This window comes from Oryctolagus cuniculus, chromosome 13, assembly GCF_051225735.1.
Source record: "Oryctolagus cuniculus isolate XC-2025 breed Fujian yellow rabbit chromosome 13, ASM5122573v1, whole genome shotgun sequence".
Lineage (NCBI taxonomy): Eukaryota > Metazoa > Chordata > Mammalia > Lagomorpha > Leporidae > Oryctolagus > Oryctolagus cuniculus.
This window is the reverse complement of record NC_142879.1, coordinates 55,962,828-55,985,989: the sequence shown is the minus strand read 5'-3', so window position 1 is coordinate 55,985,989 and position 23,162 is coordinate 55,962,828. Positions and strand designations below refer to the sequence as shown.

The 23,162-nt window shown below is 39.5% G+C and overlaps 1 protein-coding gene across 1 annotated transcript in view; it reads left to right on the top strand.

Moving 5' to 3' along the window:
• The first annotated feature begins 7,881 nt into the window (after positions 1-7,881).
• The window catches only part of LOC100338257 (WD repeat-containing protein 64), a 144,964-nt gene continuing 129,683 nt past the window's right edge, over positions 7,882-23,162 (top strand). Inside the window, exons 1-3 of the mRNA XM_002717339.6 lie at positions 7,882-8,738; positions 13,837-13,967; positions 21,748-21,850. Coding sequence (XP_002717385.4) covers positions 8,594-8,738; positions 13,837-13,967; positions 21,748-21,850 — 379 coding nt within the window. The 5' untranslated portion in view covers positions 7,882-8,593. The remainder of the gene's footprint in view (positions 8,739-13,836; positions 13,968-21,747; positions 21,851-23,162) is intronic.

Sequence of the window (23,162 nt, the reverse complement as noted above, 5' to 3'; positions counted from 1 at the left end):
AAAAAGACTTTGGCTTGTCCTCTATCACAGTGAAGTCCAGGGTAGTGCCTATGCAAGGGCAATAACAGAACTGAAGGAAAAGGAGTTAAGAGGCTCTTGGCAAATGTTAAGAATTTTGATCCAGTTATTTTTACAATACTATGAACTGTAAAGATATTTATTAAATGGCAGAAATGGGCAATGATACCACATACATGATTTCCTTTTTTAATAGTGAAGTATGTTTCAATTCAGTTTCAGAATTTTACAGTGATAGGATAATGGCAAATACGACAAGTAGAAAAGCCAGTGAAGTACTGGCATGAGGAACACCATGCAGACCAATGGAATAGAACAGACAGCATTATATAAGCCCTCACATTTGGTTAATTGATTTTCAACAAGCATGCCAAGACCATTCAGTGCAGATAGGACAGGCTTTCCACAAATGCTGGGAAACTGTATATCCATATAACAAAGCATGAAGTTGGATCCTCAAAATAGATGACAGACTTGAATGCAAGAACTAAAAGTATAAGATCATAAATTATATGAGCACAGACAACAAGAGAAAATATAGACGATCAAAATTAAAAACTGCTGTGCATCAAAGAACACTTTCAAAAAAGTGAAAAGATAACCCACAAAATGGGAGAAATATTTGCAAATTTTTTATAAAGGCCTAATATCCAGAATATATAAAGAACTCTTACTCAACAACAACAAAAATCTCCATAACCTAATTCAAAAGTGGGCAAAAGATTTGAGCAGACAGTTCCCCAAAGATATGCAAATGGTCAGTAAACACTTGAGGGACCAGCATTGTGGTCCAGCAAGTTAAGACACCACTTGTGAGGCTGGCATACCATGTCAGGGTGCCAGTTCCTGTTCCAGCTCATCTACTTCTGATCTACTTTCCTGCTAATGTGCCTTGGAAGAGAGCAGATGGTGGCTCCATGCTTGGGACCCTGAAATTCATGTGAGACCTGGATGTGGTTCCTGGCTCCTACTTTAGCCTGGCCCAACCCTGGCTATTGAGGAGTGAATCAGGAGATGGAAGATTTTTCTCCATCTCCCCCCACCTCTCTCTCTCTCTCTCTCTCTCTCTCTCTCTCTCTGTTGTTCTTGCCATTCACAAAAATAAATCTTTAAAAAAAAAAAGCACCTGAAAAGAAGTTCAACATCATCAGAGGACAGTGAAAATCAAAACCAAAAGAAATACTGTTTCATATCTACTAGAATGTCCATGAGTAAAACAAATGGCACAGAAAATAAGTGTGGACAAAGAAATTTAAACACTGGGAAACTGCCAGTAGGAATGTAAAATGGTACAGCTACTGTGGAAAACAGTTTGACGGTTCTGGAAAATGTTAGACGTAATTACCATATGATCCAGCAATTTCAATCCCAACTACATACCCCAAAGAAGTGAACATAGGAACCTAGACTGTATACCAATGTTCATAGCAGCATTATTCACAATAACTGAAAGTTGGAGATAATTCAAATGCCCATCAACAAGTGAATGGTATATGCACATAATGAACTATTTTTAGCAACAGCAAGGAATTAAATTCTGGAACATGTTATAGCATGGATGAACTTTGAAAACATTAGCCTAAGTGAAATAAATGACACAAAAACCAAATATTTTATGATTCCACTTATAAGTGATATGTAGAGTAGCCAAATTTATAGAGATGGGAAGTAGGATGACGGTTACCAGAGGCTGGAGGAAGAGGCAATGAGGAGTTAGTGTTTAATGGGTACAGAGTTTCTGCTAGGATGATGAAAAAGTCCTGGAAATGGATAGTAGTGATAGTTGCACAACATTGTGTATGTCTTAATGCCTCTGAATTGTGCACTTAAAAGTGATTCAAATGGTAAATTTTGTTACAGATGTGTTACCACAATTAAAAAAAAAAAAAAAAACAAGAAAAGGAAGGAGTGGAGGAGAAAGCATGTGGAAATTGTGTTTGTGCCTCACCCTCTCAGAGTAGAAGAAAACTAATGTAATCACTTAGTGAGCAAGTTAGACTCAGTATAGTGCAAGCAAAAAGTAAGTTTGCTTTCTCCCACTACTCATTTCAGATGTCTTTTTCCTATTTGCTCTTTCCAGTCCTTTGATTAAACTTTGACAAGTCCCAAAGCTTTTCTGATCACTATCAGTTAAGTTCAGAATGTTGTCATATGAAATGTTAAAACCCATGTAAAACTCATTTGTCCACCCTCCAAAATAGGATCTGCTTCAGGCCTAGAGAATTTCTGTGGGATGCAAGTGGGGAAGACAAGTTACTTCTCCCATTTCCTTGATCCACTACTTGCTAATGCTGCTATTGCTCCTCCAGGTTTGCAAGGGAAAATCCTTCCCTGACTGGTAAAGTTGTCCTCTGATGTTTGTGCTTTCTGATTGTATTGAATTTTAAATGTTGTTTGTCTCTTTTATGGTGATTTGTACATTCTTTAGAAAACCTGTGTTCCCTGGAACCTTTCTCCCATGCCTCCCTTGATAGGGTTAATGACTTCATCAACTGGCTCCTTGGGGCTCCCTTTCAGCCCCTGCTTAGGGTTGCTAACAACAGGAGCAACCTTCTTCCATCCAAGTATTAACCAGGGCCGACCCTGCTAACAAGATCAGATGAGATCAGGGGAATTTAGGGGGGTATGGCCATAGACAGAGGATGTCTTCTCAGCAGGACCCTTCCCAGAATGATGCAGTATGTCTCTTCTACACAGTCCAGTATGTGACCCACTAGAAATTCCTTGCTCCACCAAATTCAGCAAGTGGTCTTCTGTAGACAGCTGGCCAGCCTCATTCTCTCCCCCTCAGTGTCCTTCATGGTTCCTCTACTACTCTGAAAACTCTAAGGAAGAACGAACCAGGGTCTTCCCAAGTACCTGATGAATTCCTTGCCTTCTCTTAAGCAGTTTGGAGGTGAGGATAGGCCAAACTATGCAGAGCAGGCTTCCAGTTCCTCCTGTGAGTGCTACCCAGCACTGCCCTTTAAGGTAAGGGAATTTTTCAAGTCGTATTGTAGGGCCACTCCCAAAGCAGAAAGAGGGTCATTGTAATAACAAAAGTCTCCAAAAAGTCCACAGAAAAATGCATATTCTGGAAAAACTATGCATGGATTTCATTTTTTTGCAAAGGAAGTTTATTATTTAATTCTGTTTTTTTCCATAAACTTTTTGAAGTATCTTCGTATCCTTCTACATTGGAGCAGAAAGTCATTATCATTTCTATGTTTCAAGAAAGTCCTTTGCAAAGCTTGAGGGAAGACAGAATACAGGTGGGTATTATCTGACATTCTTGTTTGGAATAATTGGTAACCCTTAGCCTTCTGTGTCCTCCATGTGTCAGTGGGGAGGGAATATCAACCTTTACTCAATCAAGTAATCTTCTTTCTAGGACTAGGATGACATCCTTCCCTGGCCTCTCCACCCTTGGTCCCTGGTGACAAGCAGAAGAGCCCTTCCAGAAAATCCTTCCAAACATAGCTGCACCTTTTCTTGCCTTAGGAAATGTAATTCGGTGAATGTAATTGAACTGAAAAGAGAAAAGACAGTCTAACATGCCTTCATGTTCCGAATGGCAATTCTTCTTGTGCAGACAACACAAGGTGGGTGAGTTGTAGGGATCAGCTTAATGTGTAAACAGTATACTTGTCCATACTTCCTCTCCCTGCCACTCTCCCTCAAATACATACATTTGTTTTGAAAGTGAAATATCACTTGTACCTTGCTATTAAAAATACAGTTTAGGTGACCAAAGGGTTTGGATTTTCAGTTGCTTAAAGGAAGTAGTTAGTGAATTTATGGCTAATTTAAATATATATATATAATATATAATGAGGCCCATTGTGGTACAGCTGGTTAAGCCACTGTTTGTTATACTGGCATCACATAACAGATGATCTCATGAACCAGGCTCAAGTCCCAGATGATCCACTATCTGGTATAGCTCCTTGCTATTGTGCCTAGGAAAGCAGCAGAAGATGGCCAAGCACTTGGGTTACTGACATCCATGTGGAACACCAGGATGAAATTCCTGGTTTCAGCCTGGCCCAGCTCTTGCCATTGTAGCCATTTGGGTAGTGTGGTAGTGTGTGTCTCTCTCTCCCCCTCTCATGTCTCCCTCTGTCACTCTTTCAAAAATCACATTTATATCTCATATAGATATATGTATATATGTATATATCTATCTCTGTCTCTACCAACACACACGATAGTGATAGTTTGGTACACTGGGGACAAACAGAACATCTATGTTTCCTGAGGGAAGGGAAATAAAAAAAAAATTTTAATGAGGGATCAGGGGTTAGCATAGCTTATTGTCAGATACAAAAACTAATCAAATAAAATCCTTGTAACACCAAGACTAGAAGCAAACGGACAATAAGAAATCTTAAAGATATTGAAGGAAAACATTTTCCAAACTGCGATTCTACTCAATCAAATATTGAACAAATACAGAAAAAGAACAGGATATTTTCAGACATGCAACCATCAAAAATTTATTTCCCAGGCACTATTTCTGGATGTGAACCACCAAAATTAGGGAATGGACCATGGAAAAAAAGGTCATAGCATATAGTCTTGAAGTGAAAGGAATTCCAAAATGAAGGCAAAGGGAGATGGTTTCAGTCAAGACTGTATGAATATGACTCAAGACAGACATTTGGATGAATGTTGTTACCAAGATGCCTTCTGCTCACATATCTTTTTATCTTAAAAAATGCCTGAGTGAGGCTGGCCCAGATTTTTAGCAGGACTTTGTCATCCAAGGCCATATATTTTTGAAGCTCTCACTCATCTCTCCATGCCGTGCCACCTGCATCAGCTGAGAATATGCATTTTACTCCAGAGGAATTTTTTATTGACTTATCCTTAGAATTTGAGTTGGCCATGTTAGACTCAAAAACAGAAGATACATGGTAACATACTGGCCCAACAGGATTTTTACCTGGTGACCGGTAGCTGACTTACATGATGAACTAGCTGAGGACCCAACCATGAGCCTTGTGTTATAGTCTAGCCTGCTGACATCCACATATGGGCTTGCATACTATTCATTGCCAAACTAGCTCAGAGAAACCATGCTACCTATTTCTTCCTAGAGTCTTCCTCTAACAGCCAGTGTGTTTCCTTGTCACCATGCACAACCATTTATATGTAAAAAGTAATTAACAGAAATAAAATATTTGAGAAAAATGGTGGAAAAGATGAAAAAAATTATTCTTATGAGGTATATTAGAAACATAAGGACAAGTTTATTAAAATTCAAATAATGTGCATGATTCTACTGAAACTGCAAAATTATCAAAATATGTAACCTGAGTTTAGAAGGCAATTTTCTGAAATTAATATTTATTAAAGTTTTATTTATTTTTATTTGAAGGGCAGAGTTACAAAGAGGCAGAGGCAGAGAGAGAGAGAAAGAGACAGAGAGAGAGAAGTCAGTCTTCCATCCACTGGTTCACTCCCCAAATGGCCACAATGGCCAGAGCTGGGCCAATCTAGAGCCAGGAGCCAGGAGTTCTTCCAGGTCTCCCATGTGGGTGCAGGGGCCCAAGTCTTTGGGCCATCTTACTACTGCTTTCCCAGACCACAGCAGAGAGCTAGATCAGAAGTGGAGCGCTGGGACTCAAACCAGTTCCCATATGGGATGTCAGCACTGCAGGTGGTGGCTTTACCTGCTACACCACAGTATCAGCCCCAAAATTAATATTTTTAAGACTTTGAGAACACAGGTAATTTCCTTTGTTCTTTAAATTTGCAGCCATTGGGGGGCAGTGCTGTGCATTAAACCACAGCTTGTGACACCAACATCCCATATCAGAGCATCAGTTCAAATTCCAGCCAATCTGCTTTTGACCCAGCCATCCTGCTAGTGTGCTTCAGAAGGCAGCAGGAGATGGCCCAATTGCCTGGGCCCGTGGCATCCATTTGGGAGCCCAGGATAGAGTTCCTTGATTCCTGGCTTTAGTCTGTTGCAGACCTGACTTTTTGTGGCCATTTGGGGAGTGAACCAGGGAATAGAGGATCTCTCTCTCTCTCTCTCTCTTTCAAGTAAATAAATCTTTTAAGATTTTTGTGGATGTATAAGTTTTGCAATTGAGCAAATATAAGTACAAATGCATTTTATAGCTTTATAAATGGCAATAATAGCTACGAATTACTCCAGAATGAATTTTTAAGATGTTTCCAAAAGCTGTTATGATAACATGTGCTTATACCTACCCCCCCATTCTCTTTTTCTCTCTTTAAATGCTTATTTATTTATGTCTACTTGAAAGGCAGGACAAGAAAGAGAGAGAAAGGGATGGCGAGAGACCTGGTTCACTCCTGAAATGCCCTCAACAAGCAGGGCTGGGTCAAGCCAAAGCCAGGAGCCAGGAACTCTATCTGGGTCTCCTTGTGGGTGGCAGGGACCCAAGCACTTGAGACATTGCCTGTGACAACCCAGGATGCGTTTTCAGGAAGTTGAATTGGAAGCAGCAAAGCCAGGACTCTAACTGGCACTCCAAAATGGGATATAGGCATCCTAAGCAGAGGCTTAACCAGTGTAACTCAATGCCTACCTCCTCTTTCCCTTTCTTTACCTCACCATTCCACCAATAGCTTTCCTCAATGAAGTTAGTGTTCAATAAAAATTTGTAGAATGGGTGAGTGAACAAAAGAATGCATGCATTAGAATTGGGAACGGTGGTCTTTCAGATGTCCACATCGGTTTGGGTTCCCGCTCAGGTGTTTTCCTGTTGATGTGAAGGAATTCACTTTTCCTGAGCCCCCCACAACATACACAGTTTTATGTTCTTTCTTCAGAATGTTTGCAACCTTTGGATATATTAGTTGCTTTTTCATTTGTTTGTCTTCTCCATTAAGATTATAAGTTCAGATATCAATGCACAGTACTTTGTAATGATTCAAAGGAAAAAGAGAAGGAAAAAATGGGGTTAGGAGATTTTCTGTCTATAAAATGTTAAATGGGAAGTTGCTTTCTTACTCCACAGCTTGCCAGAGGTAGGTGTAAAGGAGACAGTACTGGGATGGGAGGTGCCCACTTGCCATCTACTTCACCTCTCCATGCCAGGCCTTACAGGATGTTTTAAAAGATGGACTACCATGGAGTAGAAATTTTATCTGGGCTCGCATTGTGGCACAATGGGTTAAGCCACTGCTTGTGATACCAGCAACCCATATAAGTAGCTGGTTTGGATCCTGGCTGTTCCACTTCCAAACCAATTCTCTGCTAGTGTGCCAGGCAAGGCAGTGGTAGATGGCCCAAGTGCTTGAGACCCTGCCACCCACATAAGAGACCTAGATGGAATGCCTGGCTCCTGGCTTTGACCTGGTCCATCCCCCATCATTGTGGTCATTTGGGGAATGAACCAGCACAAGGAAGATCTTTCTCATTCCTTTTCTCTAACTCTGCCTTTCAAAAAAACCTTTTTATTAAAAAGGAAACTTTATCCAACTAACCTAAACCACAAGAAGTTAACTTACTGTTAATAAAGCCCAACAGAAGTTGAAGATTGGAAAAGCCAAGTCAACAGCAATTGGACTAAATGGGACCAGAGATTGCAATTAGAGAGATACAGAAAGACTTCTTGTTCAGCCAACACCTTCAATTGCAAAACTTTCCTTATAGTCAGGAACTACTCCTTCTTTATCCTTTGCTCCATTATTTTAACTGAAGGACAATGCATAAAGAGCATTTGTATTCTCTATGACCTTTAAAAAATGTCTTCATTTATGCTTGAAATGACAGGTGCTGAAAAACATTTTTTTAAAGATTTATTTATTTCTTTGAAAGTCAGAGTTACACACACACACACACACAGAGAGAGAGAGAGAGAGAGAGAAAGAAAGAAAGAAAGAAAGAAAGAAAGAAAGAAAGAAAGAAAGAAAGGTCTTCCATCTGTTGGTTCACTCCCCAATTGGCCACAACAGCCAGAGCTGTGCCAATCCAAAGCCAGGAGCCAGGATCTTCTTCCAGGTCTCCCACATGGGTGCAGGGGCCCAAGGACTTGGGCCATCTTCTACTGCTTTCCCAGGGCATAGCAGAGAGCTGAATTGGAAGTGGAGCAGCCAGGTCTTGAACTGGCACCCACGTGGGATGCCAGCACTTCAGGCCAGGGCGTTAACCTGCTGTGCCACAGCGCCAGCCCCAAACATGTTCATTTTTGGAAGTTAGTTTGCACATCCAGTACAGCTATAAGAACAGGTATGAGCTCTACTCTGTAGAATCCTGAGGGGCAAAAACGCTTGAGGTGAGAAAAGATATGGGAGAGAGAAAGTAGTGCTCAGTTTCCCATCTTGGTCTTTATTCACCCCTCACCTTTGTTAAGAAATGCGCATACAAGCAATCTGTGGGGAAACCTCAGTCTTCTTGTGAACAAAAGTCAGCTGTTACCGAGCCATTATGATGCAACGAGGACCACTAGGATTCTTCCTGCTGTGTCTGCCTTTATGACATGTGTTGGAACCAAGTCCCTTTTAACATTCTGGTGGCCAAAACTAAGACAGCCTGGAGGCAATGTAACAACTGGAAGGTTTTCCATGTTGGCAAATTTGCAGTGCTTTGTGCAGAAATAAGATTCCCTTTATCTCAATGGATATAAGGGAAGAAAAGTATTACAGTGCTACACCTCAGAGTAGCAATTTCAAAACAGCCTTGAATGAATTTGAAAAATTGATTGAGCAGACAGCAATCCAGAAAAAAGAAGAAAGAGCAGGCTTATTTATTCAAAAAAAAGGTAAGTTTAGTGAAGTCCAGCTGGGTTTGAAGATTAGAACTCGGGAACATTTTAAATCATCAGAGAACAGCAATATAGCTTAGCAGCAAAGAAGCTGCATAGCGGGTCTTCAGAACTCCTCAATTTCTGTCTCTTAAATAGTCATATAGACTGAAGAAGGTAACTTCTCTAAACTACAGCTGCCTCCATTGTACAATTGGAGGATTGCATTAAGTGACATCTCAGAGTTCTGTGAACTCTACCATTTGGTTCCAGTTAATTTGGCCTCTCAATGGAGTATAGTTGGCATTGGCAAGCCATGTGTACCATCTGCCACTTCTTTACCTAAGGGTATCATGAGATTGTACAGTCTTTCCTAAGTAGCATGAAGTGACCTGCTTCACCATGACTCCACTGTCTGGGCCACTCCTCATGTCTCTAAGCAGGAATGACTGGAATGTGCCAACGTAAGGGGAATGGTGTGGATGGTGGTCTACCAAGAATAAGAGCAACAGAGAATCTGATGTAGAGCTTAAAGTATGGTACCATGGCCAGCATTCAAGGGGAGTTTTGCAGTGAGTGGCTTTTGAGAATAACAGGTGAACAGCAGAGTAAAAGACTAACAGAAGTCTTTCTGTTTCAATAAAAGGAGCAGTACCCATATAACTGCTAACGGGATGCTATGGCCAGTTTATTGATGTGCCTGGTATTATTTGAATAGTCTGTAATAATTTCTAAGGCATTTTTATAAATATAAGTCAATTTACATGATAGTTTGAATAGACAAAAATTTGTATTGCTATTGTGTCCATTTTATTTGTGAAAAGATAGGAGGGGGCAGGCACTGTGGCACAGTAGGTTAATCCTCCACCTGCAGCACTGGCATCCCATATTGGACACCAGTTCTAGTCCCGGCTGCTCCTCCGATCCAGCTCTCTGCTGTGGCCTGGGAAAGCAATAGAAGATGGCCCAAGTGCTTGGGCCCCTGTACCCATGAGGGAGATCTGGAAGAAGCTCCTAGCTCCTGGCTTCGGATAGGCTAAACTCTGGCCATTGTGGCCATTTCAGGAGTGAACCAGTGGATGGAAGACCTTTCTCTCTGTCCCTTCCTCTCACTGCCTGTAAGTCTACCTCTCAAATAAATAAAATAAAATCATTTAAAAAAGGAAAGAAAAGATAGGAGATACAGTCATCTGCTTGAGTCACTCAACTTTGAAGTGTTAGAGCTAAGACTTAGACCTTTGAGATATACGCTCTTAGGTGAGTTTCAGCTTGGCTGGGCTGCTCAACAAAAATTTCACTGTCAATTTGTTTTTACCTCTCTGAGCTAATCTTTCTACTTCACAAGAGAAAGCAAGACCAAGACACAGAATTTTCTCAAACTGTCCTTCCTCCACCTCTAATTCCCCATCACCAGGAACACCTGTCTTTGTTTTCTTCTCTCACCCTTCCAATGCTACACTATCACTTTGCTGCAATCTCCTTTTATGCTGCCTTTGTCTTCTTAATCTAAAAATACACTCAAGTGTTCTGATCTTGACTTTCTCTTCCATTCAAGTCATGACCATGTCTCTCCTTTGCTTTTGCACTGAATTTCTCCGCATGGCATCACCACCTAATTGTCAATGTACTTGAGTCTGGTTTCCCTAATCTTTTTGCTGAGAATGCTTTTACCCAGGTATTTGGTAACTTAATATGGTTGCCAAATTCAATAAATTGTTTTCACTTTTCCATCTCGCTTTGGCCATTGTTACTGCATCAGCACTGCTAGCTGCTTCTGATAAAAAAAAAAAAAAAAAAAAAAAAAACCTCTTCCTGCATCTGCTCTCATATTTTCCCCAGTTCTCATTCTTTCTTTCTTTGTCACTTTTTCTCTTTGAGCTTTGCCCCTTGTGTCCTTTTTCAGTTTATGAACACCGTCTACCTTGTTTCCAACATCAGTTATGTTATATTGTTGTGTCTCCCCCTGTTATATTACAACCTTTTTACATAGCACTCTTCTGGCCAAGAGTTTTTCTTTCTCTATACTTCTGTTGAAAGTTTTTTCTTTTCTTTTTTTAAAGACTTCATTTGCTATATTCCTGGCATACTAGCTCACCTCTAAAACCCATATATGCTAACTTGGTACTCAGCACCATTCAAAATCATCTTAGCCTGAATCTTCTGTCATAATATGCACTTTTCAATATTATCAAACTGATTTTACATACATCATTCTCCTAACATGGAGTTCATTTCTTCCAATGTGTGTATACTCCTGTAAATACCTGTTCTCTTTCTCATAATACAAGACTCAAATCAAATGTAAACTCCTTGTAAAATCTTCCAAATTCCCTTAAGCAAATTCATACTCAGCACTGCCCATGTACTTTATTACCATCTTAAGGAGTTACTTGCTGCATTTCACCTGCTGAAATTGACATATAATTGGACATGATCATTCCTGCCCCTTCTCCAAGACCATTCATCTGTGAGTGCTTGAAACACTAGGGCCTTGCAATTCTATGTCTCACCATGTCTCACTATTTACAGTCTATCTCTAGGATTCTTACATCACTTACCATCCAACTGGGGACACTTTCATGTATCACTTATCACCCAAAAGAGGTTGTTAAGTTGGGAAATGGGCATAAATGAGACTTTCTGATGGCATCCCAGCATGTATGGTTGCCCTAGGTATCACCCTTGCCCAAACCTCTAATGCAATAGCTCCTCTCAGCAGCAGTGTGCTTTAGCAAAAAAAAAAAAAAAAAAAAAAAAAAGTCAGATTGTGTCATTTCCTTTCATAAAAGCTTCCAGTGAAAGCTTTCCATCACCTTTACAGTAAAATCCCAACTTCTGACTCCATTTCAGCCCTCATTCATCTCTGATCTCACCTTACAGCAATTTCCCAGTCTCTGCTATATTCCATCCTCACTGACCTTCCCAAAACACGTTCACCTCTTACCAGAGGTCTGTGTTTGCCAGCCTCTGCCCAAATGCTCTAATGGGATTTCTTTTTTTTTTTTTTTTTTTTTTTTTTTTTTTTTTTTTTTTTTTTTTTGACAGGCAGAGTGGACAGTGAGAGAGAGAGAGAGAGAGAAAGGTCTTCCTTTGCCATTGGTTCACCCTCCAATGGCCGCCGCGGCCAGCGCGCTGCTGCCGGCGCATCGTGCTGATCCGAAGCCAGGAGCCAGGTGCTTCTCCTGGTCTCCCATGCGGGTGCAGGACCCAAGTACTTGGGCCATCCTCCACTGCACTCCCTGGCCACAGCAGAGAGCTGGCCTGGAAGAGGGGCAACCGGGACAGAATCCGGCTCCCCGACCGGGACCAGAACCCGGTGTGCCGGCGCCGCTAGGTGGAGGATTAGCTTATTGAGCCGCGGCGCCAGCTCTAATGGGATTTCTACGTGGCTCCTTTTTGCTATCATTTGTCAGTTTAATATTTATACCCACTTCCTTAGAGATGTGTCCCAGAAGTCTACCGCCATCCATCTCCACTATCATAGCTCTTCATTGCACTTATCTCATTCTATAATGACTTATGTATTTTTACTTTGTTACTACTGACGTATGACATACATACAGAAAAGCTGTAAAGTCACCTAATATTAAGTATGTAGCATCATAAATTTGAATATTGGTGAGCACACTTGTAGCCATGAATGAGATAGGGAACATGTTTAGGATCCCAGAAATTTGCCACACATTATTTTGCCCAATATTTCTTTTTTACTTTATACTTAGATAACCAGCGATTTAATGTCAGTGTTTATTAATCCACTTTAAATGTCACAATCTGTAAGTAATTTGTTTGCTCACTTGTTAATTTTCTGATTTTTCCCATTAGAATATAAACTTCCTGAGGGCAACTATCTTACTTATCTAGTTTTCCAAGTCCAAGGTCTAACTCAGTTCTGACACATAGCACATGCTCAGTAAATTTTTGTTAACTGAAGAATCTAATCTTACCTATACAATTTGAGTGATCCCTTTTTATTTTCTTTTAAGATTTATTTATTTATTTGAAAGTCAGAGTTACACAGAAAGAGAGAGAGAGGCAGAGAGAGAGGTCTTGCCTCCGCTGGTTCACTCCCCAAATGACCATAATGTCCGGAGCTGGGCCGATCCAAAGCCAGGAGCCAGCAACTTCTTCCGAGTCTCTCACGTGGGTGCAGGGGCCCAAGGACTCGAGCCATCTTCTACTGTTTTCCCAGGCCATAGCAGAGAGCTGGATTGGAAGTGAAGCAGATGGGACTTGAACTTGTGCCAATATGGGATGCCGGCACTGCAGGCGGTGGCCTTACCCACTACTCCACAGTTCTGCCCCCACCCCTTTTATTTTCAGTTTCAATAATTTTTCTCCAGGGAATGATCAAACTCAGTAAAATAAAAATTCAAGGATTGAATACTCATGTTTACTAGTGTTAAAAAATCAATAAGAACCAATCATGAATTGCTCTTCGCACACTTTTATCTTCTACTTAAGATGTATTCTAGCAAACTCTTAGTGAGACTTTTACAATTGGAAAGAAGTAAATTAACTCTTATCTTTGCATTCTTGAGCAAAACTACTCAATGCACTAAAACAAAAGTGTTAGAAAAAGCATGAAACACCAAAATAAAAGATTTTCCTCTGATTTAGTAATATTTTAGCCAAAGGTCTAGTTATATTTCCAAAGACAGGATCTTTGAAATTCAGAGAAATCTTGTTGCAAAAAATAAATAGAATGCTATGAAATTGAAAAAACAGCTGAGGTACAGGCATTGTGGTGTAGCAGGTTAAGTTTGTGATGCTGGCATCCCTTATGGATGCTGGTTCATATCCCAGCAGTTCCACTTCAGATCCAGCTTCTTGATAATGCACCTGGAAAACAGCAGAAAATGGCTCAACTGCTTGGGCCTCTGCCACCCTTGTGAGAGATCCGGATGGAGTCTCCTGGTTTCAGTCTAGTCCAGCCCTGGTGCTGTGGCCATTTGGGGAGTGAACCAGCAGATAGAAGTTCTCGCTTTGTCTCTCCTTTTTTCTCTTGTAACTCTGCCTTTCAAATAAATGAATTAAACTTAATAAAAAGCAGCTGAAATACTAAATATAGTCCTTGGAATTTGATGAGCATGTACTTATGCTTTTTCCAATGCAGATGCAATTGATTATGACAAGTTTTATGCATCAGTCCAGGAACTCTTTGGTCCAGAAGTGAAGAATCAAGATGTGAAGTACTTTTACAGGAAACTCTGCAATGACCCTGATGCACCTATAGACTGGTGTGAGGTAGTCATTTTCATGTTTATAAGAAATTCAAATATTATTTTTCTTTGTTCAGCATTAATCACCAAATCATATTACTTCCAGAGGATTTAAATCCACAAATTGTAATGTGACACATTGTAATGCTACACCCCTTAAGATGTGGTCACTGTCCAGGTAGCTGTTTAACTGCACTATTATTAAGCAACGTTTACACACTTTTAGTTAAGCTGCCTACTGGAAGCACCATAAGTGTCCTTAACAACAACCAAATTTTTAATGGTCTTCATTATTATCTAAATGAGATATTTCTTTTCAAAAGCGTCAATGTATACAAATTCTTAATATAAAGACTGTGATTGATCACTTGTTTCAGTCTGTGAGTTGTCGTCTAATTGGTATAATGTTGACTATTAAAAAAATCACAGGCATGCAGAGTAATTGAAGGATTTAAAATTTATCTGGCTCTCCTTCAAAACTTAATAGATGTAATATGTAAAAGAGAAAGATTTAGATAACTTGACTGTCACATTTAACAGGGTGATAAATATGTACCAATGGTGTTTTGAACCCAAGATGCAGGAAAAGACAATTCTCTCAAACTCATCACAAAAATTGACATGTACTAGACTAAAAAGAACATTTCCATAAATTCCAGTACATTAAATTGGAAACCCACAATAAAAGACAGCCCAAATCTCTAAAACCAAAGCAGAAAAATTATTTTGGGAAAATACTTCAAACAAGAAAGGATATACTATGAAAATCTGTAAAATATCTCACTAACTTTTTATACTAATTATGTATAAAATTAGATTTTGGTTATATTATATATATAATCAAAATTAATTTCACTTGTTTCTTTTTACATTTTTAATTTGTAGCTACTAAAAAAATTTGAATTACATATGTGGTTAACATTGTATTTCTTTTGGACATCACAGAGCCTGTCAAAATAGACAGAGGAGGAATTCCTCCTGATCGGTGAAGACATTCTTTGCTGGTAAACACATCTGATAGGAGTCTGACTTTGAGGTAGTGGTTTTGTAGGATTGCCTTATCCTACAAAATTAATTGAACTAGCCATGAAGTACTCTAAATTATTTTTTGAAGAAAAGGAATAGCTAAGTCATCTGTGCCATAGCCTGATTTGTCTCTGATTTCCAAAGGCATCAAAGAGTTAGACGTGCAGCATTGTCCTCCAAGATCACAAGCATATGAGAACAAAGGTTAAGATTCACACATTTAAATGTCAGATCAATGAAACTGATCAAGTTAGGCAGTGCATTTGGAAATGCCCATTGAAATAAAGTGATATCAAATTTTTTATTACCATCAGCTAGTTTCACAAAACAGGTCAAATGTGCAGGCCCTCCTCTTAAATTTGAGCAAAACCACAAATAGAGGCTAATATACCATGTATCTAAATATTTTAAAAATTTAAATCCAGCTTACTACTAAGTAAATATATCTATCTTCCAATCTTTAAAATATACCATAACAATGTCCTGGACATCTAGATCATAATTTAAAATTTCCTCTTATATTCCTTATAGTTTTACAGTGAAACATTAAGACAAGGATAGAGATGTTCCTGGCTCTCCTCCTTTCTTTGCCATTAGTAGCTCCATCCCACATCATGAGGAGCCAGGCATGTACCCTATGAACACCCCAGCCTTCCACATTCTCACACTCACCAATACTTTCCCTTGTCTATTTCTCAGACATAGGGGTGCAGTGATGTGCACTCCACCTTCATGAGGACAGACCTGGGTTCAGTCTCATAGGCTCTGGGAGTAGGAAATGAGTCCTTTGGGCGGGGAATTCTGAGATCCCAGGAATGTAGGGCATAATTTAAAAGCATTGGCATGAACTCCTGAAAGACAATGGTCCCTTAGAAAGAACTATACTGAGATGCTCCAAAGTGGGGCAGTCCAGACAGCAGCCACTAGCCACCTGTGCTATTCACATTTAATTTAACTTAAAAATTCAGCTCCTCAATTGCATTGATTATATCTCAAGTGCTCAGCATCTACGTGTCACTGGTGGCTATCATACTGAGGAAGACACATTGTGGGGTATTTCTAACATCACAGAAAGTTCAACTGGACAGTGCTGCTCAATAGGCCTGGGTCCCAGGAGCAGTGGTCTAAAAGCAATACTGCAAATGGAAGGGAGGCTGATTTATTTTTATAACCTATTGGTTCAATCAAGTTTTTCTTAAGAAAAACTTAGCCACCCAAAGATTGAGAGTCTGGAGGAATCATGTGAACAGTGAAGCAGCTGGTGACCTTATCTCAACACAGACAGATAGACAGACAGACAAAAAGCCTATGTTTCCCCCCTAAATTATGGAAGTATACAGTGTGGTTCACTTTTCCCCAGGATCTTGGCTCTATGACATTGTGTAAACAGCTTGCACAGTCTGCTACATATCTGTAGCTTGAATTCTATGTCACTAACCTTTGAGTAGATGTGATTTTAAGATACTCACATCTTCACCGTTCCCTATTTTTTAAATGAATATTTCTCACACAATAAATGGTTTATGTTCTTGAATTTCAAATGCAATAATTTTGGGCCACTAAATGTATGAAAATATGTGTAAAACAAATATTTCACATCAGCATGAAAAATTATGCACACCTGGAAATTAGAGAAGTATGTTCATACTAAACTATACACTTAATTTAGGAAACCAGTGCTCTAAAATGCCAACATGAGACACAGCACTTTCTTCTAAATCCATTTACATGGAGTTACATAGTAACAGAGAATTTGGCCTCTGAATGTAATGAAAGTCATATTGGTCATTTAGCTGAAAACATTGAACTTCATTCTCTCCAACAGCTGCTCCTCTCTTTTTCCTTTCCAGTTAGAATCTCACAACCTTATTACATTTGTAAAATGTCTTCCATTTTTTCAAGCACCTCCCTTTCAGGTTCTCATTTAATCTTCACAATGGCCCCAAAGTATCCATGAGAGAGAATAACAATAATAATCATAAAGATGAAGAAAAGGAAGCACATAGGGGTTAAATGACTTATGTAAAGCCTCTCAGAAAGTCGGTTTTGATCTTGCTGATGAGGTTTTTGTCTCTATGTAGTAATTTCATTTGACATTATCCTGTCACATAGCTTAGGTTCCTATCAGTCATAAGAGAGTTTAATAGAAAGTCCTGTGACCAGCCTCTGGTCACAGTGTGTATATGAAGAATCACCTGAGGTGCTGACACTGTGGTGTAGTGGGTAAAGCCACATCTTCAGTGCTGGCATTCCATATGGGCAGTGGTTTGAGTCCCGGCTGCTCCACTTCTGATCCAGCTCTCTGCTATGGTCTGGGAAAGCAGTAGAAGATGGCCCAAGTCCTTGGGCCCCTACACCCGCGTGGGAGACCTGGAAGAAGCTCCTGGATCCTGGCTTCAGATTGGTGCAGCTCCAGCCATTGCAGCCAATTGGGGAGTGAACCAGCAGATGGAAGACCTCTCTCTCTCTCTCTCTCTCTCTCTCTCTCTGCCTCTCCTTCTCTCTCTGTGTAACTCTTTCAAGTAAATAAATACATCTTTTAAAAAAAAAGAGTCACTAGAGGTATGAGAAAATGGCACAGAACAGTTATTCTTTTATTGTACTTGTCATTTTTCTCACTATCTGTGCCAATGCCTCTAAAAGGCATTCTGTTTCAAGGCATGGGAGCTAACCTTCTGAACTTCAGATTGGTCCTCTGTAAAATCCAAATGCTGAAAGACTAAATTCATTTCAGGACAGATCAGCTGTTTGGCTTTGTTTTTATTTTTTTAATCAACTGATTTTAATCTTATCAGGTAATAAGAACTGGGTTTACTTTTTTAACTCAGGCACAGAAGTTCACATTGGATTCCAAATATAAATCTGATATAGGAATGCCACACACAATTATACTTCCTTTTCTTAGATTTTAGATGCGAATGCATCTGAACTTGGAGAGCTTGAGATTCACAGAATAATGAAATCTTAGAACTCAAGGAAAACATAACTTTGACTTGCTCTTTTCATTTACAATGAGAAATATTAGATGTAAAGAAATGTGATTGCCTTATGTTTGAACAAATATGTTAATCAGTGGAAGAGTGTGGTGCAGCTACAATCTATTTTTCCTACAATTCCTTATTAGTGGTGTTGGGCAATTCATAAGCATAGTAGCACAGTACAAATTAATTCAAAGAAGAACAATGTAACACCATATGAGATGCTTATAATTATGTTCCTTCCACAAAGTGAATGTAAAGTGAATTATTATAAATCTAAAATTACATTTGCCAACTCCAAAAATAGGAAAAGAATGTCCCAGGGTGGCTTAAAAAGTAAGTTGCATACAGGTTTTTATTTTCCTCTATCTGCTTTTCATTTTCTCCATATGTTCTCCATACATTCCATAATGAACATATGTTCCTTATGTAATCAGAAAAAAATAGGAAAAGATGAGTCACTTGAAGTATGGAGCAAGCCCTGTAAATACCATAATTAAAATTAATACTTTAATAGTCATAATATGTCTAATAATCATAAAATACTCAAATTGTATCGTAAGTATAATTGTTTTACTGAAATTTAAAATGTTGAGAGAGAAATTTGAGATCCTTGAGGCAAAAATCTATTATAGGAGGACAAATTTTCTGCTCTTCAACCTCAATATTTGCTTGAAACATTTATTTTTAAAATATAGGGGTGGATATTGTGGCACAGGGGGCTAAGCTGCCATATGCAATGTCCACATTTTCATGTAGGGGTGACTAGTTCTGATCTCAGCTACTTCACCCTTCTGATCCAGATTCCTGCTACTGTGCTTGGGAGGCAGCAGATGATGGCCCAAGGACTTAGGTTCCTACCACCCACATGAGAGACCTGGATGCAGTTCCTGGCTCCTGGTTTTGGCTTCACCTAGCCTTGGCTGTTGCAGGCATTTGAGGAGTGATCCAGCAGATGGAAGATTCTGTCTCTCTCTCTCTCTCTCTCTCTCTCTCTCTCTGTGTGTGTGTGTGTGCCTTCCAAATAAATAAGTAGATTTTCAAAATGTAAACTTTTAATTGTACCTTCTGTAGTAGTTTATCTGTATAATATAATAAACTTTTCCACAAGAAATGTTAGTAACTTGGTATTTTTAGTATCCTTTGAAAGCTATTGTTGGCAAGCATTTCGATATTGTGCCATTTCAAATGAAAGTAGCAAAAACATATCCTTTCCTTAAGAACAGGTGTTCTGCACAATAGCACATACCTCCTACATATGTTCGACTGTAAAATATATGAATGATTAAGTGCATGACTGATGTGTTGTCTACACAGGCAACAACAGTGCTTAGTAGGCAATTTTAAACTGGCAAGGATGCCTCCTGAGTTCCATCGCTGGAAAAAGTGGGAAATACAATTACTCAAATGTTGACATGATTAAGCTCCTTCCTAGTACTCGGTATAATAAAAGTATTTCCTTATCTTCCTAACTACAAAGTACTCTAATCTTCTACTTCTCTAGTTAATCCTTAGAAAAAGGCATAAGATGGGGTTATTACTGATAATTCCTATTTTTCCAGATGGGAAAAATCAGGCACAGACTAAGGAAGTTTCCTGTGGTCATGTGACTAGTAGACAGTAGAACCAGGATTTAGACTCCTGCCCAAGTCCTAAAGCATCTAGTTATGCCTCCCAAAGGGCATTGCCCTTTGACTTCTTCTCACAGCTGTTTTCAGATTTTTAACATAAACATTGTCATGATCTCCAAAAAATTACATAAATATTACAAATCTGGTTAATCTACTATACACTTCTCTTTGAGGCTAAGTGTCATAGACATATGGAACACTATTTCAAATTAGATGGCAGCACATGTTCTCTGGAGTTCTTCCATCCTTGAAAAGCATTGAAAATCATTAGCATAGAAATGAAGAACCATGATTCCCACTGTCATTTCACATTAATATCTGAAAATTATTATTTTACTCTATTTCAGGTAAATAATGCAGCTAGCATGATCAACTTTTTGTTATATTTTGTATAATTTAAGTTGTACTGAGTAGTGTTTATAAAATGAGGATATGATAAGAATTCTTTTTAAAAATTATTTGATAGACATAGAGACACACAGAGAGAGACAGAGGCAGCTCATTTGCTGGTTCATTCTCTAAATGCCTGCAACTTCCAGGGCTGAGCTGGGGCTGGAGCCAGGAGCCATAAATGCAATTCAGGTCTCCCATGTGGGCGGCAGGAACCCAGTGACTTGATACAATACAGTCTCTCAGGGTCTGCATTGGTTGGAAGCTGGTATCAGGAGCTGGATCTGAGAATAGAACCCAGGCACTCCAATGTGGGATGCTTGCAGTTTGATATAATTCTAAAGGTATTTCTCTCCTCCAAGATTCTTGTCTCCTGGTTGGGCAATTAAATACTAATCTAGGTAATGCTTTGAAGGGTCGTTACAGAAAAAAATAAGAAACTAATCAATTATTCTTCAAATACGGAGGTCATCCAGGATTATCTAGGTGAATCCAATGTAATTGCAACTCCTGGAAGGTAGCAAAGAGAATCCAAGTATAAAGAGAGCTTTAAGCTCTCTTGCTGTTGCTGAGATAGATGGACCCATGTACTCAGAATGAATAGAGGCCTCTAGGAACTAACGGCAGTCCTAGTTTATAACCAGTAAGGTCATCCAGCAAGGAAATATACCTCAAGCCAACAACCTGAATGAATGCCCAAGCAGATTCTTCCCCCAGTGTCTCCAGTAAAGAACTTATCTCTACAAACACCTTGATTTTAGAACACAGAGTTCTGCAGAACTGTGAACCAGCAGGCATTGTTTTAAGTCACTATCTCTGTGCTGATCTGTTTTGTTAGCCATAGATAACTAACACAGAGAGGAAAATGTCAAGTTCACACACTGTGTGTCTGTTGTTAGAAATAACAGGGGTAAGTTCTGTGGCACAGTGGGTTAACGCCCTGGCCTGAAGCACCGGCATCCCCTATGGGCACTGGTTCTAGTCCCAGCTGCTCCTTTTCCGATCCAGCTCTCTGCTATGGCCTGGGAAAGCGGTAGAGGATGGCCCAAGTCCTTGGGCCCCTGCACCCGCGTGGGAGACCTGGAAGAAGCTCCCGGCTCCTGGTCTCTCTCTGCCTTTCCTCTCTTTGTGTAAATCTTTCAAGTAAAAAAAATTAAATCTTTAAAAAAAAAAAAACAACATAACGTGTAGCCATAAGATGAATTCAATCTGGCAATTTCAGGAGGTAGAAGCATTTGGAGAAGGCAGCTTGGGGAAAGTAAGAAAAGGTCTCAGGATTACTCTTTTGAGTTTGGAAGCTTTATTGTATTTTTGTTTTTAAGATGGGAGAGATGTGAACATGTCTGAACCCTGAATGGAAAAGGCAGTAAAATGGGAAAGAGAAAGGAGGCAAACTCTGAAGAAGAGTCATTTGAGAGTGGCCAAATTCTGTGTCAAGGTTCTTATCTGGGGCCCTGCCTTGTGAAGGCTGATTTGATTTCCAAATAAGTGCCAGTTCCTGAACTGATCTGTCCATTTGAGAAAGCACATCAACCTGGTACATCTATTCTTCTATTTGAAAGAAAAATCAGCGACCACTCACATCGAATGTTCCATAAGTATTCATTTTGTTGAATATATTAAACTGCCTCCTTTTAGTATGAGGAATATCCTATATTTATGAAGCAAAGTGTAGGTAGTTAATCCAAATTTGACTTTAAATTCAGTTTATATAAACTCTTATTTTACAGCCCATTTCAACATAAAATGTCATGTTAATGTGTGTTGTTTGGGATTTCAGATCTTTGGATATTTCTCCAATGAAAAAGATGCTCTTTCTTCAAAGATGGATTTAGAAAATTTGATTTTCCTGGTCTCCAGAAAACAACGAGTTAAAATTGCAGGTGACAAATTTCCCTTCCAAATTAGTGTATGCTATTGTATTTCTGTCTCAAAAATAAATATTGTGAACATAATGTTTCCATAGAATCACTTTTCGTTTTGTTTACTTGCTCAATGCTTTACAGTATGGGGGTAAAGTGACAGTTCTAGCTGAAGTATCAGAAGAAACTGCACCTGCTGTTGAAGCTGAAATATTATCATTTCTCTGAAGGACACTAACTAGGAAGTATGAGGGGACAAATTCATATTTTCCTGAAAGGCTCAGAACTCAAACTTCTAGGCGGCAGTATTTTAATTATCCTCCAATATAAAATAAAAGCATGTTTAAATGTTTTAAAGTATTATTAATTTAAGTTTTCACTAGTTAGGCCTCCTCCCCATGTGCTCATCTGCCTTTGACTATATTAGTGTAAAGGTTTGCCTTACATCCCTAAAGCTGTGAGTCTGGGCCAGTCATGGAAGTGTGTTCTCTCCTGTTAGGAAGGCTCCAGTTCACAGTCATTTACTGTCAAAGTGGAGCTTAGGTTCTGGGAACTCACATAACTCTCTGCTATTGACACTTCGGATTTCTTTCCTTTTCTCTTTCATGCAGGGTGGGAGAAATTTGGGAAGAAAACAGGCAAACTCTTGAATCCTTTCCAATCTTGCAGCATTTCACTCCTTTATGAACTAAGTCCAGTTTTATCCTGCCCTTCCCTTGGCCCAATCATAGGCATCATCAGTGCCCAGTCTTTGGTTGTGGGAACTATGACCCAAGAACAAACACAGCTGGTTGTACTGATGTCACCACTGCTGAGCTGAGGAAGGACTAGTGAGTGAGAGAGAGATGCTGCCAACATCCTAAATTAGAACCTTGGGAGTGTTTTTCTAGATGGTAGTTAGGTTTTATCATTCATTTAGCACTTAACAAATATTTATTGTGGTCTACAATGTGGGGCGGGAACAGACATAAATTCCTCACCTCATAGAGTTCACATTCCTTTTTAAAATTTTATCTATCTATCTATCTATCTATCTGAGAGAGAGAGAGAGAGAGAGAGAGAATTACATTCCTATCCCTTTGTCTACTCCCTAAATGGTTGGTGTTGGACCTGGGTCAAAGCCAGGAGACAGGAGACAGAAATGCGATCCAGATCTCCCACAGGGATAGCAGGAACCCAGTGACTTGAGCCATGACCACTGCCTTCCAGCATCTGCATTAGCAGGAAACGAGTCAGGAGCCAGAGCTAGAATGCAAACTCAGGTACATCTTAACTGCTAGGCCAAACACCTACTCCCAAGAGTTAAATTGTGTGGTAATCTAACTATTCTTTA